This window comes from Phaethon aethereus (genome assembly GCF_964289735.1).
Source record: "Phaethon aethereus genome assembly, chromosome: 4".
Taxonomy (NCBI): Eukaryota; Metazoa; Chordata; class Aves; order Phaethontiformes; family Phaethontidae; genus Phaethon; species Phaethon aethereus.
The window spans coordinates 73,587,336-73,612,839 of NC_138578.1; the positions used below are offsets into that span (position 1 = coordinate 73,587,336).

General features: G+C 43.3%; 1 protein-coding gene across 1 annotated transcript; it reads left to right on the plus strand.

The window, feature by feature from the left end:
- Window positions 1-2,179: 2,179 nt before the first annotated feature.
- On the plus strand, window positions 2,180-7,662 carry GPR78 (G protein-coupled receptor 78; the record flags this gene model as incomplete). Its single annotated transcript, XM_081999798.1, has 3 exons — window positions 2,180-2,988; window positions 3,444-3,557; window positions 7,425-7,662. Exons 1-3 carry the CDS (start codon window positions 2,321-2,323, stop codon window positions 7,660-7,662), a joined length of 1,020 nt encoding a protein of 339 aa, XP_081855924.1. The 5' UTR covers window positions 2,180-2,320.
- Between the last annotated feature and the right edge of the window lie 17,842 nt (window positions 7,663-25,504).

Genomic DNA, 25,504 nt, shown 5'->3' on the forward strand with positions numbered 1-25,504 from the left:
TTCTGTGATGATATAAAATAGCATCTACCCCACCTGACATCACTACACAGACAGCCTCTAATCCCAGAGGGCTAACATAAAAGCTCCATAACCTTGTGATACTATTAAATGAAAGGTAGCTCATAGATGGGTTTTGACTAGCAGGAACCTTAAGAATTGCTGCTGTGAGAGAGGGAGTAATTGCAGAACCTCTGCTCTGCATGGATACAGCCAGCTTCTCCCATGACGATTCAGTTCTTCCCAACCCTCTGTGCAGTGTTTGGCTCTGCAGTGTTGGTTCCCTGATGATAGAAATGCCACAACTGAACTCTGAGAGAACTGGGATTGCCATGCTTTTATAGATTATTTTTCTCAAATGCTTACACAGATATATATTGGATTTTTGTTTGTCAAGCATAAGCGCTGTCAAATGTATCTGTGCTTTTTTAACTTTGGAAATGACAGTTTTCTGATCAAAGAAAACATTTGTTTTCTTTCCATCCTGAAGAATAATACAGCACTGGTTCTCTTCCAAATAACACATCTCACGTCTTGTTGCTTTGCTCTTTCCTTAAGACGTATAACTTACCATAGCAAGCTTTTCAATTAGGGTTTGATCCAAAAATTGTAACTGCTGTAGGAAAAAGAAAAAAGAAAAAAGAAAAAAAGAAACCCCAAACATTGCCTTCAGGCTCTTGCAAGCAGTTTTATGTGTAGTTATTCACACAATGGTCACACTTGCGTGACAAGGCTACGTTGTAGGAACAATATATACAATACAACATTTCCTTAGGATGTTAATAGTCATTTTGGATAGCAGGAAAGCTACCTTTTCTTCTCCTTTTTCTTCATGTCAGTTCTGGCAATCAACTGTAAAATGTGACAGTGATCAGACATGGCAGCTTTTTTCTGTACCAGTGTTTTGATGCACCAAAATTTACTCCTCCTTTTTTTCTTTTCTATTTTTTTTTTTTTAATCTAAGGCAAAGATTTGTGGCATCTTTGGGAATTAGCCATGTGATCCACATTCCTGACAAGTGCAGAGGGAGAATTTCTGGCCTCTTTAATGTCTCTCTTTTCAGCTTTTGCCATAATGTGAAAAGAGAAAGAACTTTTCTTACCATCGCACTGCCACGTTAACAGTGTAAATGGAAAATGGTAAGAGAGAGACTTTAGTTTCCTGCAGAATGTGCCAGCACCACCTTAATGTGGGCACTTGTTCAGCCAGCTGGGGCTTTAAAAGTGTGAGGCCAAGAGGCCAAAGTGAAGTCTCTAAACAACCAACATCCATCATTGCTGGCCGATGGGGACATTGAGAATACCCACAGAGCACCCATAGCTCCTCTAGCCGCTGTGAAATAAAAAGGGGGAAAAGGGCAAGTAATCCCTTTGAGGGGGGGAACCTTCCAAGGCGCTAGCTTTTCGACAGGCTCCAGGAATGCTGGATGGGCAGGGGGCTGCGCTCAGGGGGTGCCTGACCACAGTGATTAAACTACTGGCAACTTGTTGCCAGGTCTGACCCTTCCTGAGCTGCGCATCAGTGGAAAGTTGGGCTTCCCGTTGCTCCCGCCTGCTGTCCGAGCGTGGATCAGACCCACTCCGCCATCCCCGGCTGAGCCTGTGCCTCGCAGCGGCTCGTCTGCGCATGAGTCGCCGCGGGAGGCTCCGCGGCTGGAGTATTTCAGGGGCTGGGCACCGGGGGAAGATGCTCAGTGCCTGAAGGAGGCCGTGCGCCCGGCGGAGCGGGGACCCGCGGCGGGCCACGGGGAGGCCGCCGGCGCGGCGGGCACCGCCGAGCGCGGCTTGGGGCGAGGGCGGCGCGGCCGTCGGGGCAGCGCCCGCTTCAGCACCGCGGACAGCGCGCAGCGAGCACCGCGCCCCCCGCCCCGGCCCCGGCTGCCCCCGCCCCGCTACCGCCGCCCCGCTGCCCCCCGCCCCGCTGCCCCGGCACCGGTCCCCGGGCGCCCCGGACCTTCTAGCGCCGGCTCCGATTCCCGGGTGACCCGGCGCCCATACCCTCGGCTCCGGCCCCACTCGTCCCGGACCCCTCTCTCCCACTGCCTGGCACCGCTATCAGGAACCCCCGGCCCTGCTCCGCCGCGGGTCCTCTGCCCCGACCACCCAGCCCCGCTCCGCTCGCCCCTCTCTCGGCACCTTCGGCTCGGCTCCCCTGCCTCTGCTCCTCTCCCTACACCCGCTGACCCCGGCTCTGCTCCCCGCTCCCCCGGCCCCCGCCGGCAACATGCGCGGGCGGCCGCGGGCGGCGGCAGGCGAGGCTGCGGTGCCGGCTCGGATGCCCCCTTCCTCCCGCCCTCGCCCGCTCCAGGCGACCCGCTGAGAGATGGACTTGGCAGGCGGGCTGCTGGCGCTGCTCCTCGTGCTGGTGCTGGTTGTCTCCTTGCTCTCCAACCTCCTGGTGCTGCTATGCTTCGTCTACAGTACGGAGATCCGCAAGCAGGTCGCCGGGGTTTTCCTGGTGAACTTATCCTTTTGCAACCTGCTCCTCACCGTCCTGAACATGCCTTTTACCCTGCTGGGGATCCTGAGGAACCAGCAACCCCTCGGGGGCTGCGTCTGCAAAGCGGTGGGTTTCCTGGAAACTTTCCTGACTTCCAACACGATGCTGAGCATGGCAGCGCTCAGCATCGACAAATGGATTGCCGTGGTGTTCCCCTTAAGCTACACCAGCAAGATGCGGTATAAGGACGCTGTGATACTGATGGGCTACTCCTGGCTCCACTCTCTCACGTTCCCCTTGGTATCCTTGTTTTACTCGTGGGTAGATTACAGCAGCGTTTATGCCTCTTGCACCTTGCACCTGAAGGAAGAGACGGAGCGGAGAAGGTTTACAGTGTTCACCATCGTCTTTCACTCCACCAGTTTCATGCTGTCGCTGGTGATCTTGTGTTTCACCTATTTAAAGGTGTTGAAAGTTGCCCGGTTCCACTGCAAGCGGATAGACATTATCACCATGCAGACTCTGGTTTTGCTGGTGGATATCCACCCCAGGTAATGAGTGCGTGTTCGTATTCACAGTCCCGGGGCGCTTGCGGTAGATACGCGGGCGGAGAGGATGTCCTGCCTCCCCAGCACCCTTTCCTGCGCTCCTGCCTGCCGCGGCCGCCCGGCGATCCCTTCTGCCTCTAGTTTCAGACGCCGCTTATAGTGCCAGAAGACGATAGTTTGTGCATTTGTAGCCTGCTTTGTTTAAATGCTAGTCCCTCTCGCCGGGTGCTCCCACTTACCCGAGTTCCCTTTCGCAGCGAGCCGCTGCTTTGGCGAGTGCCATCGTCCCCAGGCTCCGCGGGACCGGGGCTGCCCTGCCCTCCCCCGGGGCCGGGGCTGCCCTGCCTTGCTCTCCCTCGGGGCAAGGGCCGGGAGCGGGTCCTTCCCCTCTCCCCTGGGCTCACATCTCGCGTCCTCGCTTCTTGCCTTAACCCACCGACTGCTCTTTCCCCTTGCAGTGTGAAGCAGCGCTGTCTTAATGAGCAGAAACGGAGGCGGCAGCGGGCTACTAAGAAAATCAGTATTTTTATAGGGTCGTTCGTGATCTGTTTTGGTCCTTACATTATCACCAGGTTAGTATCGTCTGTTGGGGTGGGGGACTTCCCAGGTCCGGTATGCCCTCTGATGCGCAGGTGCCGGGGGGGGGCGCGGACTACAGCTAATTTTGGGGTCCCAGAGCCTGATGGAGACCTGGGGCTGACCCTGCCCGCACGCCCAGCCCGCTGGGGGAAGCCTCGGCAGCCCTGGCTCTCCTTTCCTCATTGCAGCCCGTTCTGGGTGCCTCTGCCAAGAGTAAGAGGCTTTTAGGACAAGTACCAGGAATTAATTACATGCCAGTGGGAGATGAAAGCAGTTTAAAAGACTCGCCACCCTTTATTAGCACAAGCTGAGCAATAGAGAGGAAAGCAGCCAGCATTTCCTGATTAGCTCAGGTCTTTTTTTTTTCTTTTAAAGGCATAAGGCCAAATTGCTGCTATTGGAAGCTGAGGTGACATAATTTAAATTCATCCAGGCTGATAACTTGTCAGATAAGCTTTGTGTCTGGAAACATTAATGTCTGTAAATATATTGCTTATGGTGCAGCATGGCCTTGTGATGAGGTGTGAAAGTTCCCTCCCAGGAAAACCAATAATAAAATGTATAGGCAACATCATGCTCTTCAACTGGTCAGAATCATTGGCATTCACCCTGGTGGTTTGCCCCTTTTTTAATAGTCATGTATCAGTCTCATTCCATACTTGCATAGTTTTTATACAACATATGGTTATTATTTTTAAATCTTGCATAAATCAGTGAGCTGGAAGTCAACATAACTCCACTGAATTGCAGCATGTCAGGATTTAGCCTTTCATCTCTAAACTGAAATGGGCTACATCTTTCACTAGTGATTCTTTAAAATATTTCCCACTTCACAGTGTATTCAAGACACACTTGAAGAGAACTGACTTCTGTCGAGGACGGTGCACTAGTGTTTGCAAAACCACTCTGGTGAGGACTTCCTCAGTGTTGCTGCCAAGCTCCCCGGGTCTGCAGCCACACCAGCTTACAGCAATTGGCCAGCTTTAGTGTATTGATCTTACACAGCCACATATATATAGGCCACTTACGATCACTGTCGTTGCCCTTTTCTTACATGGGTAGTGGGACAGATTGAGGCCAGTGCACAAAAAATGACATGGTTTTTAACCTTTAGAATGACATTTCTTTCAGTTCCCATTTAGATGTTGAAAGGGATTCCTGACTGATTGCCTGGATAACTGCATTTTTTTCCTGCAGTTGAAAGGATTATTACAAATATTAACATTACATCACAGAGTTAAAAGGTTAATTGATCACTGTTCAGTACATTCTGAGTCATTTTCTACTCACTTTTGCCATAATCAGGACATAATTATACTGAGCAAAGTGCATTTTGCTATCTTCTCTTCCATCTGAACATAACCAAGCTCAGCAAATTCCAGCATTGCCACATTTTTCAGGGTGGAGATATTTCTCACAAACTTCTAAAATAAAAGCGACTTCCTTCTTCAGACCTTGCATTCCACAAATGTGAGATGGTGCATTTTCTGTGTGTGACAAACTGGTACTTCGCTGTGTCAACAGAGAGAAGACTGAGGCTTAGTGTATATAAATGTGTGTGTTAAGGTACAACGTCTGCCTCAGTCACAAGGACCGAGGTGGTTCAGTGACAGCAAAATGGGAAGTATTTGGGGAGGACATCCTCAAGGTTCTCTTTGCCCCAATGGCAAGTGTCCAGGCAGCATTAGATAAAAGGTGATGGTGGAGGTGAGGTTGGAGGACTTGCCATGCCCATTTCTCCGTTCTTCCCCCATTCTTGTTTTGGTGGGGGTAGCACAGAAAGCAATCTTGATGGAGGCAATGTGAGACATCTCCTACTTTGTTTTCTTGCTCTTTGGCCTGGTGACTCAGGTTGTGTGATGAGTTCAGTATTTGCTCCTCGTTTCAGAAATGTGAATGAGATTATGATCATTAGCAATGTATTCGTCTGTTCACTAAGAGCCGACAGATGAATTTCATCTTTTCTGTAAAAGCACTGAAAACAAGAAAATGGTACTAAAGATGCATTCAGATGGATATTTCTAAGGCTGACTTGATTCGGCCAGGCACTTTATCTTATTAAAATCTGTGTAATTTTTCTTCTGTTTGGGCCCATAATACATTAAAGGGAATACATCTATTTTCGTGATTGAAAGATACCTTAGTCTTCTTAGTGTCTTTATAAAAACATCAATTGTGTAAATATCACATATATATTTCTTGTATTAGGATGATATACAGGATGGGATAAACCTAAGCAACCATGCAGCAACTGTCATTTATCGTACATTTATTTATTTCTCACATTTTTTGTCTGATGCCTTTATTTATTCCTCGCATTTTGTGTCTTCCTGCACTCTCTGTTTTGAATTCAGTGGAATTTTTTCCACGCAGCTTCTAAACGGAAGTAATCTGTTTTTTAAATGCACTTGCCATAGGAATTATTTCACTTTTACACATACAAATGAGAAATTTTCCTGTCAGAGTTCAACCACTTGTTGCAATGTTCAGTCCTAGTGGTGGTAAGTCAGCTTTTCTATGTGGAGGGACTAGAACAGCTTCAAAAGTCAACACCGTGCAAGTTGGAAGCTCTGCATTTTGGAAAGAGGCCAAAAGGTTCTTCAAGCCGTGAGAAAACTTCTGATCTTACATCTTCAAACAGTGATGTTTCAGGGTAAAGAAAAGGGCTTTTTTATCTCACACTATTTTTTTTTTTTCTTCTGGAATGAATATAGCAAAATAGTATGTTCTTGCTCCTGCAAAAGGTTTCACAAAAGATGTAAAGATAACAAAAACCTTTTCACCCTGTTCCTTCCTGAGGAGTTTGCCCACTGCAGATGAGCTTTATGCCAGACATTTGCTGGAATAATCTGAAAATTTGCTCTCACTTCTGTGGAAAAATTGTTTAACTTAGTTGCAACTTCTCCCCCCATGATTAATACACTCATCTCAACTGAGGTGCTGAGGCCACTAATCATCCGTGAAGCACAGACCAGGAGACACAGGTTTGGAGACAGCTGGCTGGTCACATAATGATGATAAAATTGTTGTCTCCTTGTTTTCTTTGGCCAAAGTAGCGGTCAGCCAAGTGCACGCAGAAGCTTTCGCAGGTAAGTAGATGCAGTTGTGCTTCTAAGCAATACTACGGGATAGCAGGTGCCACCCAAATCCCTCTGAGGTACTGCTGTGTTGTTCTTCATACTACAATGGTCTAACATGAATTGTCTTTGCATATGTGATAATTCACAGCAGTGGTGTAATTCAGGGTCACTGTTCTGTATCAGAGGGTGTGGATTCAGTGATCTAGACCAGGCTTCTGGTGTCATTTGAGATGCTGCATAGTATCCAAAAGCTTTACAGAGATTGTCATACAACTTCCAGGACCAGCAGCCTGATGCCAAGTGGATTATGCGCAAATGTCTCAAGTGTCACTAGACAGCTGTACTTGGGCAACTGAGTTGGGTGAGCCTGGATGCCCCAAGTCACATGTGCCTATCTCAAGCTTGCCATGGGAGAGGGGTAGTCAATTATGTCACTAAGGTTTTGACCACTTATCAGCACAACTCTCTAAATTCAGAAAGTGAGCAATGAAGTGCAGCATTTTCTTATCTCTCATGTATAGGAGCATTAACATTGAAAACACACTTGTTCTCTCTTTCCATAGAGGGAATGATGGTTGTTTCCCAGTGGCCTTGCTAGGAAAGTTCCCTTTGCCTTTATTGAACCCAAGAATTAAGTAAGTAAAGGGCCCTTCTCCTGCAGGGACTGTGTACTGTAAGAAAATAAGTGTTACTTTAATGTTTCATGAAGCATGAGTTGAGCACTGGGCTCAGTGTGAATATAATACTCAAGTGTTTCCATCTCTCTTTAATGTTTAACAGGTTGATAGAGCTCCTTCCTTTTGTTACCATAAATTACTACTGGGGAATTATAAGCAAGTGCCTCACCTACAGTAAGGCTGCATCAGATCCATTTGTTTACTCACTTTTACGTCAACAGTACAAAAAAGTTCTGATCAACATCGTCAATAGGATACTTAAGAGGGACCTGTATCCATCGTCGGGGTACAACAGCTCTCTCGACACTGAAAACGATTACTGCTTGCACAGAACAAACTAACAACACGAAAAGCATTCCCCTTTGAGCAAGACAGGTGTTTGCTGCTGCTGGAAAGCTGCCTTTTCCCTCTTGTGGTGACAGTGTCCCCAGGGCGTGAAAGCTGCACTAATGTGCTGCGTATCATTGTGGACTTCCATGAAAGGCTCCTCCCTGGTCTGCAGCCACATACAATATATGGCAAAGCCTTGTCCCTGAGTGAATGAAGTAGGCTTGAGGGGTATTAAGAGAGCCTTTAGAGTCTTTAGAGAAGCTTAGAGTGCTTTTAATATTTCATGTCTGAAGACTTGGTATGTTTTGGAGCATCCCACATCAGATGTGATATACCAGTGTCTTCTGGGACCATGGGAATCCCCAGGTTGGAATGAGAGGTTCAGAGCCCTCAGTGCTGCCCACGTAACTTGGCAGCCCTCGATCTGCTCTGTTAGTTTCGAACATTACAAATAAGTCTTTTAATAGATTGATTTATTGTATTGGTGCCTCAAGTGAGTGATATGGGTCAGCACTTTGAATCTGAGATTGTTATTATTATTATTTATTACTAGGCATCATGATTGTAACATAGCCTTTAGGAATTGGTACTTATATTTGATATGCCAGTATTCTATCAAGCATAACCAAAGTCCACATATCTGAGCTACTAATATTTAGCACTTCAGTGGTATGCGATTACAATAACTGCAGCAACAGTAACAAGGACATGTACGGAATTTAGTTAAATAGCACCGTAGTTCCATCACTGAGCTAGTAGACCTATTCAAACATGCTTTTATTCAGAAAAAAAAAATTAGACAGTAGAAGTGACAGATACCACTGTGTTTAAGATATATTACTTCAGAAGCTATCTGTTTTTGAAGAACAGGCTAAAATATATTAATTCTTTTCAAGGGATATATAATGTGTAAAATATTTCACGCATCGGCTATATTTGGTGTATTGTAATAATATTGTACAATCTTTTCTTTTATAATGATCAATTAATCTGGTGATTTTAACTTGTACCAAGAGATATCTGAGAGATATTATAAGGGACCTGCTGCCAAATGCCCAGAAACACAAAGCTGCTTTATTAGTATATGTATTTTTCTCTTTTATTTATTTTTAGATCTAAGCAGGCTTTGGAAAAATGTGGGAATTATTTTTGAACAATATTCCTTTGATTATATAAGACATGAATCAAAATATTCTATGGCGTTCAATAAGCTACTATTTTCTAATTGAGTACATAAAGGGAAAATTAAAGCAATTCTAAAATATATTTTAAGAAAAAAAAAGAAAGAAGACAGTAAAGAACACTTATTTTTTATGTAACAATGGACTTGACCCTATTAAGCATTGAGAAGGCTATTCCTGGTCAAACTATACATATAAGCATGTGATTAGGCACAAATATAATTTTCTTTGAAGGAAAACATCTTCGTTCCCAAGTTGAAAATTAAGTACATGTTTCACTGTTTTGTGAAATCAGTGTTGAGCAGGCAGCACTTCCAGAGGGTTTTTCCCACCATCCACAATGAGGAATGAGAGCGCCTTCTTGCAATCCCGTTGAAGTCAAGGAAAGGTGATGCTGCCTAACAAATACAATGTTCTCTTATCTCCTGCTTTTAATCTCCGAGGCCTTTCTGATAGTTTTGGGGTTGGGTCTTTTTTGCCATGCAAGTACCTTAGGCCTCTGTGTTTTGCATCTATAGTTCTGCCTGTGTTTAAATTGAATGTACTATAATGGTTTTGTCTTCTTAGTAAAGTATTTGTACTCTCTCCAATTTTGTGTAAATACAGTATTTCAGAAAAAAAAGTTGTCTATGGAATCTTTCCAGTTTTACTGTCTTTCTGTCTGCCTCCACATGCCTCCCCCCTCTGCCATGCCACTGCAAAACCTGATGCTCCAGTCTTTTAATTCAGCTGCAACATAAGCACCAGATTTCTTGTGGGGGCTAGGAGGGATGCTAGATTCTCAGTTATTTTTCAGTTGGTTTTGTGCCAAAAAGTTTTGATAGACTACAGCATTTATATGTGAATAAACATGAGTTTAATAATACCTACAATTGTTAGCTTACCTTTGGTTTCCTAAACAAAATGGTGCTCACTTTAAGAAAGGCATATGTTACATATAGTTAAGAGTATTAACTTGTCACCTCTAAGACCTACAAATGAAATAAAGCTTTGCTTTGGTTTTTTTTCTACCTTAATACCAAGAAAAGAGTAGAGGAAATAAAAATAATAAACTTGAAAGCTATTATGCTAATAAACTTCTAAAACTATTAAGCTATAAGCCACATTTTAAAGGTATAAACCAGACCATAGTTAAACTGCTACATCTGCTATTAAGTTAATTAATGAAGCTTGTTCATGTCAGTTGAGGGTGTTGTCATGCACACACTTTACAATACCACTCAACCTCACAAAGGATTGAACATTTCCAGAGGTGCTCAGGTCTAAATGGGAAAAAAAGTAAAAGATTTTGAGCCTGTACTGAGTGTTGCAGGTCATCTTTTAGATTTAATATCCATAGAGAATTAGGAAGCTAAGGTCTATGGTATGATCCAAACATAAAGACAAAATAAAATTACTGTACAGATGGAGAGAAACAGGCATTTTAATCTTATTTACTGACTCTTTGTTATTACTATTGTTCCATTGTGAGCAGAAACTAAGGAAGGGCGAGGACACCTGTAGTCCTCTCAGTCTTGATTTGCAAGGCAGTTCAAGTGCCTTGTTTAGCATCACCAGAAGGCATCTTCCTCTGGTTAGTATGCACAGTCAGTTCTGCGGGTAAATTTTTTTTTCTCCCTTCTCACCACACCTCTCCGCTCCCCACAAGAGAAGGGCTTGCTCTACTCTTCTAACCGAGCAAGAAGCATTCCGTGAGAGGTCCCAGTTTCATTCCCCCAGCTTCCTGATGCAGGAAAAACTCCTTTTAGCTTGGTGCTTCATTCACCATGCTCTGGGTTGTTAGGGGATAGGAGGAGGTAGAGGGAACCTATACTTTTCCCCAGTTTTTTGGGTGCTGCAAAAGGGATCAAAGGATTTAGTGCTATACTGGAGGTAAGAACATATATCTTTCATGGTGGGAGCATTCGCCAGAAGTGGCAAGGTCATGGATTCCCTCTTACTGATATTTTAGATAAAACAAACATTGGATACACAGTCCTGACAGTAGGGTCTAGTCTGGATCAGAAGATTTCCAAAAAAGCTGAAGTGTGATATCCAAAATGGCATCTTGCCATTGACACACGTTGCCAACTCAAAGGTTGTACTCCAGGAAACTTTATCGGTATTTCCTGCCCAATGGCCTGAAGTGGCTTTTGCTAGGAGACAAGAGACTGGCAAATACCTGGCAGGTGTGTTGTGGAGTTGGAAACGCCACGAGGGTCAGCAGGAACGGCCTGATACTATGACTTCCTACAGCAGAAGGAGCTGTCACCCACCTGTGACTGCTTAGGGAAAAAGATGTCAAGCTGTTAAAAGAGTATGCAAGAGCATAATATCCTCAGAGCAGTAGCAGCAAGGCCCAGAATAATTTCCTGGGCTGTGGAGCTTCAGCTCCTCGTTGAAATCTAATTCAGAAAAAAAGTCCTCTCCCCTTCTCCAAACTTGCATTTTGCCTGCAGAGACTGGAGTTGGGAACTGCACCTTCCCTGGGTGACACCCTGACCTTAATCGCGGTCAGAGTATAAGCTCTGCAGCACGACAAACCTTTAATTAGTCCATGCAACTCAGGAGACATTCAACTTCAATTTTTTTTCTTAACACACCTCCACCTAAATATTTCTAAACCTGATGATTTGGATATGTTCTGATGAGATCCAGGATGGAGTTTTGAATCTGCCTTTACAGAGGAGGGAAGCAAGTCTGCATGCCCTATTTCCTAAGTGAGTGCCATGACATTTATTTATCTGAAAGTCACCTCTTCCGAAGAAAAAAAGGTCTTTGTTTTTGGGTTGTTGGTTGGATTTTTTTTTTTTTTTTTTGCCTAACACCTATATTGCTGGTTAACTCTGAGACTGACAGTCAGGCAGAGTTTCTGAGGCAATAAAGGCAAAGCAGCGCTTAGACTACAGATTCCCAAAAGGTTTAGGTATGAGCTGGATTCCAGCCTGTTAAATCCTGACAAGATGGATATGCTTCAGCCCAAACGCAAAACCAAAACTAGTTTTCTTGGGTTGTGCAATGCTGAAAACTTGTATGTCTCTGAGCTTAGATGGCAGCCGAGCGATGAGGACCTTGGGTTCTGTGGATTTTCACTCCACAAATTCCTTAGCCTCACTGAAGAGCAGGCATGTTATTCATCTGGGTAAATTAGCACCTAATAAACTTTTGCAAATAAGCTGCTCAGCTCAGTGATTACTGAATACATATTTACCTTGTCGTAACATGAGTGACGATGGTACTGAACTTAATTTTCAGAGCTAATTGCAATGTTACGCTCATTATATGGTTAAGCATGTGAGAATCAAAGTTCTTTAATCTAAGTGCGCTTATACAACCAGAGAGAGATTGTACTTTTTATAACTATGGGTTAAAATTTGACCTCTGAGAAATTTAACATCATTGAGACTTGTTGAATAAAATGATCTGTGACAAGATGTTCAAACTCATCTAGGTAAAGTGCTTAAAAAACAAAACCACCCACCACCACCAACAACAACAAAAAACTTGAGAGCTAACCTGTGTGAGTGGGAAGGTTTAACTACATCACCTGGAGGGAATATTTTCTGTTCTATTTAAGGCTTTTTTTTTTCTCCCCAAAATAATTATGTGCACTTGAACAAGCAACTGTGTGTCTGTCTTAAAAACATATAACATATTTCAGGACTGTGAAGTGCAAATGGCTCGTTCAGTCTGCTTCAGGAGGACACCTGATTTCTGGGAGGTGTTAATTACACAAGTAAATTAGAGGTTCTGCTTTTTATTTTTGGAAAGCACGTCCGATTAATATTTAACGGCTCAGCTGGAGACACAGCAGAGATGACCTTAAGAAAGGTGGTGAATATATGAATATCTTTTGGTGCCAGAAGCCTGGGAGAGCAAAATGTCACCTGGCACTGTATATGCAACCAGCTCCTTCCCTGAGCTGGAGCTGCTTTTACCTGTGGCTTTTGGATGCGACACAGGCTGATGACTGGTCCCATTTCTGCATATCCCTGGTTCTTCTCCCTTTAGCAGCAGGTTTTCCTTGCCAGGACGTGAGGGTGCATGATGCAAATGAGGTGCTTCTGCCCTTTTTTGCAAGTGAGCAAAGCACAAACCATGAGTTGCTCTCAGCTGGGCTTCTTACACCTTCTCTGTGCAAAGGAAACATATTGCAAAGCATCTATGTTAAACGTCATAGTCTCCATACAGTTTACAGGTATTTTTTGCATGTTGAGAACTACGGATGATTCCAGTCCACTCACACCACTTTTTTAACCAGATACCTTCAGAAATGTTATAAAGCATAATTGAAGCATCTTTATTTGAGTCCAATCCACTATCACATATTGCCTGTGCAAGCTGCTGAACAGCCCACTGGGGACAGTAAAAACTCTCCAAACAAAACCCCAAACCGTCCCTTTTGGGACATAACCTAAGTTACTTGTCGTGCATGTTTCATGCACTTCACTGCATCCTGCTGTTTGCACATGGCATATACAGGTTTGCATCCAGCAAATTTAAGCAAATTATCCAGCATGTGTTTAAGCTTCCAAACCAGAATCTCAGTCCAAATGGATTGAAATCGTGAAACGTTTTCCAAGAAGAGCCCTGCTCCTCATGCCTAACCCTAGAGTAGCTTTACTTAACTCACTTTCTCAGTTTGAATTTTTTTTCAACTCAAGGCTTAGAACTCTAATTGTATTTCAGTGGAGCCTGACCTTAAGTGGCAGACTCATTACTACCTCTTTTCACTTCTATAATTCCTGTCTTTACATATCCAACTACTCTGTTCTCTTCTTGTAGCTGTCAGCCCTGAGGCACATTTTCAGAATGTTTTATTGAAACCCAATAAATTGCTCAGTGCCCTTGCTCCATGGCATGGGACTGGAGATTGGGTTTGTGTGTGCATCTTCACAAGAATATTTAAACATATTTTAGGTCTTCTGTTTCATATTTGTCCTTTTTCATGGTAAAACAAAATGTTGATTGGTGATACATGACCTTTATTTTACAAATGACTGGTGGTCACTCCTTACGGGTGCATAACAGGCTGGCTTCCAGCTTGAAATCTGGCTTTTCACCTAATCAGACTTTTATTGTTGTTACTGATGAAGCCTGCTTTAGGTATTTAAAATACCTTTGGGCTCTCCACAGAGTGGTCTGAATACTTCATTATCTTTTTATTTTTACTACCTTGCTGGAAGCCAGGGAGGTACTAGAACTGCTTTTCTCAGGAGGCCCGAGGAACAGACAGATGAAAGACCACAGAGCCAAGAAAGGATCAAATTGCATGAAACACAGTTCAGAAGATACCTAGGAATGGAAGACAAACACCTGCGTCCTGAATCTGTCTTTTGATCTGTTGCTCAGAGGTTCTCAGGCATATAAAAATCTGCTGCTCGCGATAGCTGGGGACACCTCAGAGTTGAGAGTGGAGCTGAATTTCTGGGAGAAAACTATTTAGGGTACAAGAACAAGATGTTCCTTCTCCCATCCTGAGGACCTTGCCACACCTGTACCATGTAAAAAGCAGTGACAGACACCTCTTACTCATAAAACCCAGCTGCATTTGTTGAAGCCACAGCTCCTTTTTATGTTTTTCTAGATGGAACTTAAATGGTCTTCTCTGGGTGTGAGATATCAGCCTGGGATCTCTCTTCCCCTTGGAGAATGTCACTTTGTCCAGGCTGGAATATGGGTAGAAAGCGGTCCTGCTCTTTGTACAAATGAGAATTTGAGATGCTATGTATGGAAGAGTGTGAACTCAGCGTACATGATGCTGAAGTTTAGTGGGTAGGGCTCTTGTTACAAAGGTGGTGATGATGCTCCTGCTCCATCAGCCTGATGAAGGGCTGCTTATATGTTATATTTGTGTTACACCCCAGTCATTTTCTTAGAGGGCAGAGGCATAACTGAAGGGGAAAATCTGTTAAGGGTAAGATCCTTGCTTCACTTACTTCAAGTGGAGGTAAGCCAAGATTTTACTTGAAGGTTTTCATCAGAAGAGTCCAAGTCTGAATTTGTAGAAATCCTTCCAAAAGACCATTTAAGACCAGCTCAGTTAAGAAGTCTATTCACTGAATTAATCACATTAAAAAAAAAAAAAAAAAATCCTTGGATTCTTATATATCCTAGTAAAACACATTAGTAGCACTGCATGGAAATGTAATCTGAGAGGTGTAAGTTTTTATTCAAATGATAACATAAAGATATTAAGCAGACTGCAAATGCAGACGGTGTGGCTGTAGCGCAAGTTGCACTCCAGTCCTCTGACAGTCACTTACAGCTCTGAGCCCTGTTTTTCCCTAAGCTTTCTCATGTCTCTCTGTATATCCCTGCTGTCATCTCTGATGGATACCTGGGCTTGCTGAGCAGACGCAGTTACTCCAACAAAATTAATTTGGCACTTATAAACCCCTTTCTTCTAGACCCAGAGGAACACTGCGACAGGGGTTCTGAGAAGTCATTCAAATTCAGGGTTTGTTCCTTCCTTCTTAAAAATCCTGTTTATTCATATTATTTGTAAATTCCCACCTACTCAGTTATTTTCATTTCTGAGTTTAGAGCTGAACAGACACAGGAACACCAATATTTGCTCTTTGCATCTCTGCTAGTCTGTGCTCCCTTTGCAACTGCTGAGGGCTGAGTCAATCCCCGTGCATCCTCCACCTCCATCATCTTTTGAAGTCTCTACCTGTCCCCTGGTTTCTCCTGTCACCTGAAAGCCAGGTTATTCAGACTCCTTTCCTTGATGCATTCCCTCAGGCTATTGTGGTGGCATTCTCACATGTTTTTCTGTGGTTTTGGTTTTCTGTGGGGTTTGTTGTTTTTTAGTTTTCCACTCACAGTCTTTTCAGCTTTTAATTTTGTGCAGCTCAGCAGGATTGTAACATGCAAATTAATTAAACTAGAAAGCAAGTTGTCCCCCTCTTTTTTTTTTGTGCTCAACAATGAAAATAAGCAAAGGAATCAAACTAAGAGTCTTACTGAATCTATCTTGTCCCTTGGGATTACAGCCTACCAATCTCTGCAGTCAGTGGCACACAGAAGAGTAATATCACTACTGTCTTATTTTCCCTTTCATATAAGACTATAAAGTATCCATTTATGGCTGAGTCAAGAAGGTGTTCAGCACGAATTCTCCATAAAAACAAAATTCTTACTTTTGGAGCTTCAAGAAAACTTCCTACCTACTGTCCCAGTAAGCCTAGTGAAGGAGAGATTGGATAGACATGCAGCCTACCCAATGGGGATGCATAGTGGGTTTCTCTGGACTTTTTCTGCATTGGCTAAACGCCTGTTATTGCCCGGGAAGCTCATAGACTCTAATTCCAAAGCTGACGCTCTCAGGTTCGGCCCTTAGCGTCAGTCACTTTCTGACTTTCAATTGTACATGATATGATGATATGAACCTGCAAAAAAGCAGATAAATGGATCCCAGGACCTTTTGCCTTGCAATTTCCTATACTGCTGCTGCATTGATTTGATGAGTCTTGAGGGTAGCTGTTGCTTGGCAACTTGAAGCTAAACAGGTCCAACATAAGGTGGAGTATGTAAATGGCTTGCTCTGAGCTAGCAAGGTTTCTTGACATGCTGACATCTTTCTCAGAGGAAAGCTGGATGTTAGACTTGCCTCCTGGTGCAATGTAGTTTACTTCAAGGAGAAAGAAGGGTCTATTGAGAGCTGTGCCTAGTACAATAATTGGTAGGAAAATGGAAATATTCAGTTCCTGCAGGAATTTCTCTGAGTATCTGTGCTCCAACGGTATCCTGTTCAGTGGTAGTTTAAAGGAAGACCCTGACTAATTAAAATTTTGACAAGTAAAGTTAATATTTTTGATGACCTACTAGTTCTTTTTTGTTCCCTAATCACAGTAAAAGAACAGAGAATAACTCAGTGAAATGAACAGTTGAGGGAAATTAGAAAAATACAAATCCCTTGTTGTCATAGGGAACTAATAGTGTGGCAAGGACTACTAACGACAGCTTTTGAAATGCTAAGGGCCTTGTTCTGAAGCCATGTAGGCTGAAGGAGTGGAGAAGAAACCTCTCCCATAGAGTTTAGTTTGATGTATGGATGATATGGCATTTCTCACATCTGTACAAAACTTCACAGTTCTGGATTGGATCTTTAACCAGAACAATATCATGATATCAGTACCACTAGATGAATTTACACTGGCAGAGGTTTTAGTCCAAAATACTGGCTCTTTTGAAAAGTAGGGGGAAGGATTTGACAAACTCATGGAGCTGTTCCCAGATATTAGCCCACGGCTGGTATTGTTCCCAGAGTTTAACCTGTGGCTGGTGTTTAAGACCCAATAGCCTTTCCTTTACTCTCCCTCTCTGCACAGTTCTTGCTTTCTTGACCCTTCATAGGCCTGTCCTATACAACTTATTTTTTCAGATGTATCTTACATACTTGAAATACTTGTAGACGGCTCCTGAATATCCAATTAATCATTATTTGGCCAAGAAAAACCCACATTCAATAGCTCAAATTATTTCTCATGATGAGTCAATGCTATTTGTTACCTCTCTCCAAATCCCTTCCAACTTGTTAATGCTTTTTCTGAAATGAAAACACTCATGCTTTCAATGTCCTTGGATGCACAACAACGTGTCAGAAGAGTGGCATGTAGCAGTGCTGTGTGGGACTTCAGCTGAACCCTGGAACAAGTCACATGAGGTTGCCCTGAACCAATGACACCTTCCCCCGCCCCGATTGTTACAAACTACACTTGACATAGATGTCCGTATCTAGATACTAATGACTTTCTTAAATAACTAACGGAGCTGAGATGCTGCATACATGTCTGGCATGGCCATGTACACTTCGATAAAGCTGGGAGAACAGCCTTGAGTCAGCTTGCTCTCTGTAGAACCTGCAGGCTGCTTGCAATGCCTACGTAGGGCTGGGTATCATGCTGATGAACATGCTGGCATCCTCCATGGTCCCAAGGATGGTCTCCAACCTGGTCTCTCCACCTTTGCTATCCCTATCCAGCACCTTTGGTCTTTGAAGATGTGCTGAATTGCCCTCAAAGGACAGTGTGAGCATGGCAAGTGGAGCTCACCTGAATACAACAAGCTAGAGAGAATGTCTTCCAAGGACTGTCTGGAAAAAACGGACCTTACAAGTGTTTTATATTTTCTCTCTGTAGTTTGCACTGATGGTTTGTAAATTCTTTGAATAAAAGAAAAAAATGAAAACTGAACTAAAATTCCATATCTGTTAAAAGACTCTCTTTTTACAGGGAACTTAGGCCATACCACTCTAAAGACTTGGATAGAAAACAAATCTTAAAACATTTAAAAATTATCACTGCCCAGATATTTAATTGGACATAGACTCTCAGTAAACTGTTATGTAATTTTAAAGTGCCTAAATACCTTTTAAAACATCCAGTTTTAATTAGTTTAACAGCCTGTTTCTCCTGACTTTGTGAGGCTTAGGTCTTGATTTGCCTTGGGAGTTTATTTCTGAAAGCAAAGTTGAAATCCTGAGAGCTCTCATGCCAATATCATCCAAAATGGTTACTGGTCCTTGCTGTCTGGTTTTGACACCCATTTTCTGGAGAGTGTCAGCCTTGGGGAGCCTGATATTTTTGGAAAGTGCTGAGGATCTGTGTTTAAGGAACTGGGGTCTGTTAAGTGTTTCCCCATCAGGTATCTACAAACTAAAGCACTCAAAGTCACTTTCTCAAAATGCTTCCCAGCACCTTTGTGAATGTGCAAAGCAAGCCCTAGAGGACTTCTTTTGAATGTTTTGGCATTAATGTTCTGTGAGACAGGGAAAAGAGATGAAATGAGTCTCAAAATAGGACTGTCAAGTTCTTTTCTGGTAGAGCTTATATTAATTTTTAATACTCCATCTGCGATCAGAAGAAAAGAAAGACCTTTAGTTCTCAGCACAGATCTTTTTTGAGCACATTTATTTTTCCTTGTAGCCATTATATATTTAGTTCTATAATTCACCAACTTATTTGTATTATTTTTCTTGCTTTACGGGAGTCAGGCAAAGTCACCTTGGAGCCTCGTCTTCAACTAAGACCACAAAATGCATTACCAGTAACCCCTTAGCAGTAATCCTGCTTTGCCACTTTATATGTGGGAACAATAGGAGGGAGGCTTTGAGAGGATAAGAGGGTCCTCATGTCAGTTCTGCCTTTTTAATGGTTAAATTTAAATAATATTGTATGCTTATATCAGGGTTTGGTGATAAGTGCATGTTATTTTGTACATCCTGGATATAGAATCGTATTACTGTTGTCCCTTTGTCTTGTTCTACCACCTGGTGCCAGATTCCCTTCCAGTTTTTTGTATCGCTCGTGCCTTTGATCATGGCTGAATTTTAACTACGCATCATTTTCTCCTGTCATCAAAAGAAACTTTCTGAGCGACTTTATTTCTTACTGATTAGCCCACGCAAGCACAGAGATCACATGAAGTTTATGCTAAAAGAAAGGTATATATTCAGTTGAATCTTACTAGGACGGCAAAGCCTTCTCCTGCTTTAATTGCATTCCTCTGCATTATGATAGGATCAGTTCAGTGGATGACCTGGAAGTGATATAAGGAACTAATTTTGTGGGTCATTGACTTAGTTAATCTGTGACAAGTCAGAAGATGAAAACAGAATTTAATTATCACTGGCAGTACTTGTATTGAATTTAAATGATGCAAATTTTTTAATTTATATTTATTGTAATTAACTAGGGAGGAAAGAAATATCTGTGACCCTAATATTAATAGCTGGAAAAAAACCCACATGTTCATCACTTTTGTTTCTGGTGTATTAGGAAAAACTGGGGGAAAGAAATTGGCAAAACAAGACAAAATGTCAGAAATAAAAAGAAAATAAATAAAATCCGATTTTGGAGCAGTAAGAGGAAAATTAATTTTTGGAGCATGGTTAGACTTGTTTGACCTGGGGAGGTCTACCAGAACATTACTCCTCCTCCCCTAGTGCGCTGGTACAAATATGGACTTGTCAATAATGATAAATAACTGTTAGAGGCTACACAGAATGTGTGAAGTATTTGAGACATGTAGAAAATTGCAGTCCATGACCCATTCTAGGTTAAACTCTTAGGGTACAGTGTAGAGAAAACAAGAAAACCCTTGGTTTTGTGGTCTTTTTCTTTACTCTCAGTCTCTCCATCGAATTTCTGGTTCTTAGATAGTTTCTAAAGGTGATTTAGACTTGTGGGTCACTAGGGGAACAAATTGATAGTTGAGATGAAAAGCACTGCTGAAAAAATTCTGTGAGAAAGTTAAAAGGCTCCCCAAACATAATGTAGATGGTCCCAGAAGGCAAAGAAAAACATCCCAAAATATCTGCTCCTCTTACCAAATGCAGAGCTCAGAATAGTCTGTGTATCTTTACAGTAAATTAGCTATTTCTCTTATCCACATGCATGTTAATTTGAACTAGAAATATTTGTTTAGAGAACAAATGTGTTTTCCTCTCTTTAACTTAGCACGTAGAAGCTGAAAGATAAGCCCTCGTGGACCTTTCTCAGGTCTCTGCTGTTGCATGAAGCACAATCAGGGCATATGGGTATAAAGTCTTGCAAAGATAAGCAGAATAGTTTGGGTTTGTTTGTTGGGTTTTTTTTTTTTTTTAAAGAAAGTTGCTGTTGCTTTGCAGGAAGTTGCTAATTCACTCCCTGTCTGTCCCGAGAGCAGATCCTCTCCTCTGCCCTGCTCTGCAGAAACTGAAAGAGGAAGAAAAAGCAGGATGGGGACTGGTTTCTGCTGTGCGGGTGAAAACATCTCCTGGATTAATTTAAACTACTGTAAAGTACTAAAACTATGCCTGCTGCCTGTACTGGAGCAGATGTGACGTGCTGCCACGCACCATTCTACCAGCTTCACTAGCACCTAGTGGGGGAGAGAAAAACAAGCTGTTAAGTAGAATTTTAATCTGCTCTCAGTCTATTTGTCCTTCAGAAAACTGTTATCTAGACAGAACTGCTTCTGTTTATTGTTCAGCTTCTTTTTAGCAGAGTCAAAATAAAATGAAAAACAGTCTGAGTCTGATATATCCCTCTAATAAATTTCTTTGTCAGTAGTAAGGATCATGAGAATGCAAGTTAAATGTACTGTATTTAATCCCACCTATGGGATTAAATATATAGCTGCCAAAGACATAAACCAGTTTTGGTATTTAGTCCTGTCTGAGGATTTCTGGATTGCTGCTGTACTGTGGACTGCAGGCTAACAGAAAGGTCTGACCAGGGAAGAGGTAGTCCATGATAAGAACTAGTAAAATTATTTAACTTAACCTTATTGCAGTGATTCAAGTGCAAATGATTAAACCGAGCTGATGCTGCTACATCTGCTCATCACTCTGGGATTTGTTTGTTTATTTTTAAGACTCTTTTAGAACTGGAGTGAGTATATCATATTTAAGCCTAAGACACAACTTGCTGTCAGCTCCCTGGAAAGCCTACAAGAAATGAACCTAAAGCCCAGAAATGAAAAGACAGAGGTGAGAAGTCCCTCTATTCCCAGCTATTCCTTCCTTAGCCACTTTTTAATGCTTTTTGGTTTTGGTCATGCACCTGTGCAATACCTGCTAGTAGACCCATTTGATGCAGTCAGTGTTAACACACAACAAATATATGAGAAGGACGAGTGACAGAGTACTAATAATGGGCTGAAAAGTAGTCGAACAGGGTGAAAATGCTGGGTGGCTGGAAATACTGTATGGGTGGGAGAAGCAATAGCTGAATTACTGTCCACCCCAGAAAGGTTGTGGCTCGACAGGGGAACCCAGAGGAGGCAACCATGGCCAGGGAAAGGACAAAGCTTGACTGAAAGACACACTATAAAGCTTGGGATCAAACCCCTTGGAAAGGAGGAAAAGAATAGGCAATCTAAGGTAAGAGTAAATGAAATAACTCTTGTAGACCTTCTGTTCTCCATGCTTTATGGCATGCAACCATGGTGGTGACAAACTGATAAATTCACCTTTGTTGCTAATTACCTTAATGTCATTCTTAGACCCCCATCTACCCTACTTGTGCTGTACATTTTTTTTAAATCTTGGTACCAAATAGACATCCTTCTTGGATAAAAAAGGCCTGTAGAAGCTGAGAAACAAAGAAGTTCAGAGATTTTTGGGTGCCAGCAATTGAGGGTTTTGTTTAGTTGTGCCGTGGAGCTTGTTAAGGATGTGATGTTTGTGAGTGCCAGATCCAGGCACCTGGGACCTGGGGGGTCCCCCTTCAGGGGTGTGCTCTGACCCCCAGGAGCCTCCCTGTCTCCGACCTGTGGGTGCAGCTGCTGCTGTTCCCAACTGCAGGTTCAGCCAGCAGCAAGGACGAGTCCCACGGTGACACACATATATACACATGCACGATGCCAGAGCAGCCCTGTCTTTACCAACTGCGCTCACATAAATGTAAGTACAGAGAGCTCAGTCCTGTTGCCCTTTCCGGGCTGTTCAGGACTGAAGGTCACTAGTGAAGGCAGACATGCTCCCATTCTCTGGGTTCACCATACGCTCACATTCACAGATCCCTCAAATACCAGCATAAGCTCTTGGTCAATGTCTGCACCCTGGGCCCCTTCCCCAGCCACTGATTCAGACCTTGAATCTTTCCAGATGCAAGTCTTCTCCTTCTTGCCTGCTAATCCAGACTGAAGTTTGCTAACAAACTACATATGCACACACATGGACACGGGATTATATTCACTTGGGGTATAGAAACTCATCCAGGTCTCTCCAGTTGCTGATGCTTAGATCCTGCAGCTTATACCTTGGTCTCTCCAGTTGCTGGCACTTTGAGTTTTCGGCATTCACACCTAGGTCAGAGAAGGAGGTTACATGGGGCGGGGGGGTGTTTAAAAAGGGTTTAATATGAAAACAGGCTGGACTGCAGGGCCCAGGCACAGGGCTCAGAGGAGCGCTCTGCCCGGCCGCCTGCCCGCATGTAGCTGTCCCCTTCATCCCCCTGCTCCCTGATTTGCGACACGTGTGCCTCCCTGAGCCGCTCTGGTCCTTCCCTTTCCCTGCCTTTGCCCCTTCCCCTAAGCATGCCGTAATAAGTTTTGCACAGTCCCCAGAGTCCCTTCTGATATCCCACAATACTAACGACAATTACATTTTATATTTCTTATCAGAGACATAGTTCATGTTGACCCTCTTCAAGGCTGTGCACAAATCATTGCTTTAATGGCCCATCAGTCAGTGACCAACACGTTTTGGTCCTTGTTACTGTCTCACTCATCACCTGCTTGTTAATTCCTGAGTGTCTGTGGGTTTAATTTATCACTTTTCTTGCTACTCGTTTATTCTGTTGTAGTGGATAGTCCTTAACCAGATAACTTACTGAACCAAGCGCTCCTTCATTGTGCATACCTGTGCAGAGCTTACTTGGCCATATGTTGGTTTGTATAGGGGCCATATGGCACACCATACCCCAGGTGTTGCAGGGGATGAGCTAACCCTGAGCCAGGCTAACTCCCTTTCTCATGTTTGGAACAGACCTAGATGTGCAGACCTCAGGTATGGGTAATCTCTGATAGCAATGCCAAAAGCCTCTGTTTCTTCTCTAGCCCAATAATTCCTCTTCATCTTTTAAGGATGAAGTAAAGAAAAATCAAAAGGGAAAGACAAGAGCTTAAAAGGGCTCCTAGGCAGCCTGATGTGTACGATTACGGTGTGGGGCAGGATACAGCCTTGGAAGCACAAAGAGTGGGTAGAGCTCTGCTCCTCTCATCTGAGGTGGTGGCCCCTTAAAGACACTCTGCAGCCCTAGACAATGTGATGAACCCCAAGGTGACCCACAGGAGTGAGGGTACCATGTCTGCTCCTGTGTGTAAAGGTGGTAGCTCTGGTTCTGGAGGGCCTGACCTGAGGCCAAGGAGTCCTGACCCTTGGCAAGGCTAATCAGGCTGAGCATATTGCTATGATGATGAGACACAATGTTCTTTTTGTTCCAGAGCTCATCCAAGTTAATCACTAGGTTGTACTGCCTTATGCAAGGCAGAGAAAATACGGTCTCCATTTCATTCTGATTAATTGATATAAAGGCTCAAAAGCTCATTGAACTGGGGATGGTGTGGTGGAAATCAATGCACAAATAATACAAATAATATTAGATGGATACAATATTCTTGAGAACAATAAATGATATAATGTCTATCACAGTCCTTTAACGCAGGGAAATAATGACTGGGCATTCCCAAATGACACCAAATCAGTATTCCCAGTGTGGTGGGACTTTGTCTCATTGGTATTTGAGATAAAGTATGGAGCATAGGATGAATGTGAAGTATCACAGTAGGGCTACTAAAGCTGCTGAAAGCAGGCGTCAGCAGTTTGCAAAATGTTCTGGGGGATACTGGTAAAGTGGACTTAAGTTTGCTGGTATTTTAAAATATGTGATCTTAAAGTATGCAGCACCTAAACTGGGACTGGTGGCCTGAGGTGTGGGGGAAGAGACACTCGAGGATATAGTGACTAGGCTGAAGGATGGGAAACCAAATGAGAAATTATAGGCAGAAACAACAATGCCAGCAAGAAAGGGAAAAACAATAAAAGAGGAAAGCTGACTGGATTACAATTTCTGAAGGATTAGTTCTGCAGCAGAGCTCACCTCAGAAAGCATTGGGATGTATTGGAGAGATGTTACTCCACACGCTTAAGGGCTGCAGAATATTCCAAGGCAGCATTTCGAAGGACCATGGGTCAGCTTCTGTTTGTAGGTATAATCTCCACAGCCTGTTTTGCCGTAAAGAATTTAGCTTCATCACTTATGCTAGATCCGGGCAGCCTGAAACTCACACTTTTTCCCTTTAACACAAAAAGCGTGTCCCAGGCACGCAGCAAGGCTTGGGCTGGGACGCTCCCTCGGCTGTAGCTGAGCACGTCAGGTACGAAGGTGGCAGATTGGTGTTCAGAGCGACCGACCGCAGGCTGCGGGGAGCTGGGCAGAAGGTGAAGTACTCCTGCCCTTGGAGACCACATTTTCAGAGCTATGTTAGTACCTTTTTTTTTGGGGGGGGAGTCCAGGCGTGCTGCTGTGTGATCAGGGCAGAAAATAGGTAGCTAAATAATATTCTTCTCTGTAGAAGTTTGTTCTTTGAACCCTGATGGGCTTTGGTGCTGTTTTGTCCCAGGGCAGACTCCGCAGTTTCCAGATCTGGTAGAAAATACTGGAGGCAAGAAAAGCCACCATCCCCTGCAGAGCCCGGCAGCAGAGGATGTACTTTACTGCGGAGCTTCCCGATCCATCCAGCAGTGTAACCTCTTTCAAATATGATGAGACACCGATTGCTTTTTGAGACGCATATGGCTTCCTCCTGCCCTGTCAGGCTCTTTTGTGTGTTTCCCTACAGGGGGATGTATTTGATTACATTATCATATAGCACCATAGCTCCCTGCAAACCTCTCTGACAGCAATCAGCAGGGGCCAGCGTGCTCCGACTGCAAGGACAGATTCTCTGCTCCCACGCGTAAGCAGGTATCTGTCCGCAAAGGAACACACACTGCCTGGAAAGATAGGCGGCTTTGGTCTGTTTTGGTATAGATTTTTTTGAAGAAAAAATCCTTTTCCTGTGATACAGGATATTTTTTGATGTGTAGGTAAGAAATGAGGAGTCCACATCTTACCTAAGGCAAGCTTCTCCACTATACCTGTTGCATAGGGATAAAAACATACAATCCATACTTCCCTGGGAGAAAAAAAAACCCACA